Source organism: Pyrgilauda ruficollis, unplaced genomic scaffold (genome assembly GCF_017590135.1).
Source record: "Pyrgilauda ruficollis isolate IOZ18807 unplaced genomic scaffold, ASM1759013v1 scaffold54, whole genome shotgun sequence".
NCBI lineage: Eukaryota > Metazoa > Chordata > Aves > Passeriformes > Passeridae > Pyrgilauda > Pyrgilauda ruficollis.
This window is the reverse complement of record NW_024527044.1, coordinates 6,480,988-6,483,878: the sequence shown is the minus strand read 5'-3', so window position 1 is coordinate 6,483,878 and position 2,891 is coordinate 6,480,988. Positions and strand designations below refer to the sequence as shown.

Here is a 2,891-nt window from a genome sequence, read left to right as displayed (position 1 = left end):
ATATATGTATATATCCACATATATACATATATATCCACAAACATACACGGGATACCCGCGCCCCCCTAGGGAGTGGGGTGTGCACATACACAGATGCACACACAGAGGCACACACACACCCAGACACACCTGTAAACGCTGCCAATCTAAACAGAGAGTCTGTCTAGACCAGGAAAAAAAACACAAAACAGTTCTTAAAAAACAGAGCTGGCAGATTCAACTGAGCCACGGCAACCCCGAACGTCCCTTCTGGTGGCACCTAAAGTTAAGTTCATGCTGCTGTGAATGCAGCTGGTGTTGATGGCTTGGTGAGGGGTCTGGGAGCTCCCCTCCTTTCCTAGTCTAGACAGAACCAGGGTGGTGAGATGAGGTGGGAAAAGCTGAGGGGAATGAGGCCATGGGGTTGCTCAGAAAGGAACACTCTGGAAGATTGTTTTAGTCTAGGTGGAGACAGAACGTTGTTCAAAACAAAAAAGAATAAAAGAAAAAAAAAAAAGAAAAATAACAGCAAGACAGACCATGCAGCTCAAGAAATTAAAGCACTGACACCAAAAATGTTTCTCCGATTTCTTCCAATAAGTTATTCATTTCTTTCTTTTATTATTATTATTAATTATTATATTCCCCTCCCCCCCCAATCATTACTTAAAAAATGTGAAAGAACAGAAGTGGGGAAAAAAATCCTGGTGGTTGTCTTCACATGTTCCTGGCAAGAGACTCTGAACCACTGGTCTTGCGCCATTGTGCTCCTCTGATCTTAAATTATTGTCTTTCTTTTATTATTATTATTATTTTTATTTTATTATTGTTATTATTTTGTCCTACCTAATAGAATTCTTCCAAAGCCCAATCCAGTACTTTTAAAGCTAAAATTAAGACGGTTTTGTTTTAAAAGATTATCTCTCTCTCTTCTCCTTTTATTTATTTAACTTTTTTTTTCTTTTCCTTTCATTCTAATTTTTTCCTCTCTCTCTCTCTCTCTCTTTCTCTCTCTCTCTCTCTCTCATTTTCTGTGTTTCTCTTCCTTGTCTCCAGTTTTACTACCTGGTCCTTCGCCAGATGTGTGCCTGTTAGCAGTGTTGTTGTTCAAGAACATCTTGTCCATGCCTTTGAGAGCTTCAGTCAGGTAGTTTTGGAGGGCCGTGAGGGCAGCGCAGATAGCGGGGGCCCCAAAGCCGTGGGTGATGAGGCTGAAGTGAGTCAAGCAGCTCTGAATGCCCGGTTCCAAAATAGGGGTGGGTCGGCTGTTCCCAATGGGCGTTCTGTCCTGGGCCAAGAGATCTGTAAATTCTTTACAAAGTTGCCTGCGGGGAAGAGAGAGAGGCAAAGAGAGGGAGAGAAGAGCTGTTGTTAGGCTCATCCAACAATTCTCTGACAACCAAGGGGCAGGTTCAGGCCAAAAGTGATCCCAAAACACGAGGTGGGACCTTTTTGCCACCATCCTTTCCCCCAGAGGTTCTTGGGGTCCAGCCAGGGCGAGCCAGTAGCTCCCTGCTCAGAATGATGCTCTTCAGGGGATAACACCAGTTCTGGAGATTATAATCTCTCCAACAGCCACAGGGGTGGTTCTGAAGCACTGTGGGAACCCAGCCCTGCCTGGTGGCTTCAGAAACAAACAGGCTGAAAGGGAAATGTGCCCTGGATCTGCCAAGCACCCATCCTCCTGGAGGCCTGACCCTAGCCCAAGGCAGCTCCCAGCTCCTTCTTCCTGAAGGAAAGCACAGCCATGCACTGAGAGCTATTGGGTGGCACAGGGACCTGGTGCAGGGAAGGGCTAAAACAGAGCCTCTGAGACTGCTCAGTCTAGGCCATCTTACTGAGAAAAATCAGGATTTTTGGACTCCATGCTGGCTTATTCATGGCATGAGGAGCCAAGCAAGTACCTCCCATTTTATTCTGGGGGCATGACACCCCAATTACCACATCAGAGTTGGCATCTGGCTCTTGGCTGCTTGTCTGTACCTTTGAAAAATCTGATTTGATTTTTCTAATGAATTCACATGCAAACATTTTATTTTTAATTACTCTGGTCCAAAAGACCTTCAAGTCAACAGGTGCCTGGGCAAGGCAGAAACACTGGAGGTTGGTGGGGTTCCCACAGGAATAGCTTCTTTAAGGATACCCAAAGGAATCAGGTTTTTTAAGACAGGTGCCTACCCAGGGACTGAACATAAAATGAACCAAAAATAAAAGAAATGCTCTGAAATTCTCTGAAATTCCCAGTGGGTTAAAGGTTTCAGAGGGTGAGGAAAGATAAAGGTCTACTTCTATGTGTATTATCCATTAAGAAAGTGCAAGAGAGGAAACTTTGAATTTGGAGAACAAACAGTAATGAGTCCAACATTTTACATCTTCAAAGAGCAAAGCAGGGTCTGTGAGCAATTAAAGTTCTGGGACATTAATATCTTTTGACCCTGCGGAAAAGGGCAATCAAATTCCAATCACGTCTAAGAAACATCTGGACAAATTTGAGCAAATGATTTTTCAACCCTCCATATATTTCTTTAAATTACACTGTCATCGGAGGCAAGCCACGTCCCAGAGCATGAAATAAATGAGAGCTGTTTGGGCCGGGATTTTCTTTTATTTCCTTTTTTTTTTTTTTTTTTTTTTTTGCCCCCTTTTTATTCCTGACAGACAAAGATGTGTGAACACTCAGCACCCACTGCCAAGTACCCGGGCAAACCATGAAGTACCCAGTGAGTAGCCTGGGAGGCACAGCCTGGTGTAAATCATCACATATAGAACACCCACCGAGGAAGTCCCAAGGGTTGGGGGGGACCAAATTGAGAATCATTAGCAGTGCATGGTGTTGGGCTTTTATTTCTTCTTGGTTTTTTCCTTTTTTTTTTTTTTTTTTTTTTTTTTTTTTTTTTTTTTTTTTAAAATTT

At 43.3% G+C, this 2,891-nt stretch overlaps 1 protein-coding gene across 2 annotated transcripts in view; it reads right to left on the bottom strand.

Moving 5' to 3' along the window:
• Window positions 1–1,000: 1,000 nt before the first annotated feature.
• Window positions 1,001–2,891, bottom strand: part of TFAP2B (transcription factor AP-2 beta) — a 27,151-nt gene continuing 25,260 nt past the window's right edge. Inside the window, exon 7 of one of the 2 annotated variants that reach the window (XM_041480885.1) lies at window positions 1,001–1,304. In XM_041480885.1, the coding sequence (XP_041336819.1) occupies window positions 1,004–1,304 (301 nt within the window). In that variant the 3' untranslated portion in view covers window positions 1,001–1,003. The remainder of the gene's footprint in view (window positions 1,305–2,891) is intronic. The other variant, XM_041480884.1, reaches the window with a different exon arrangement.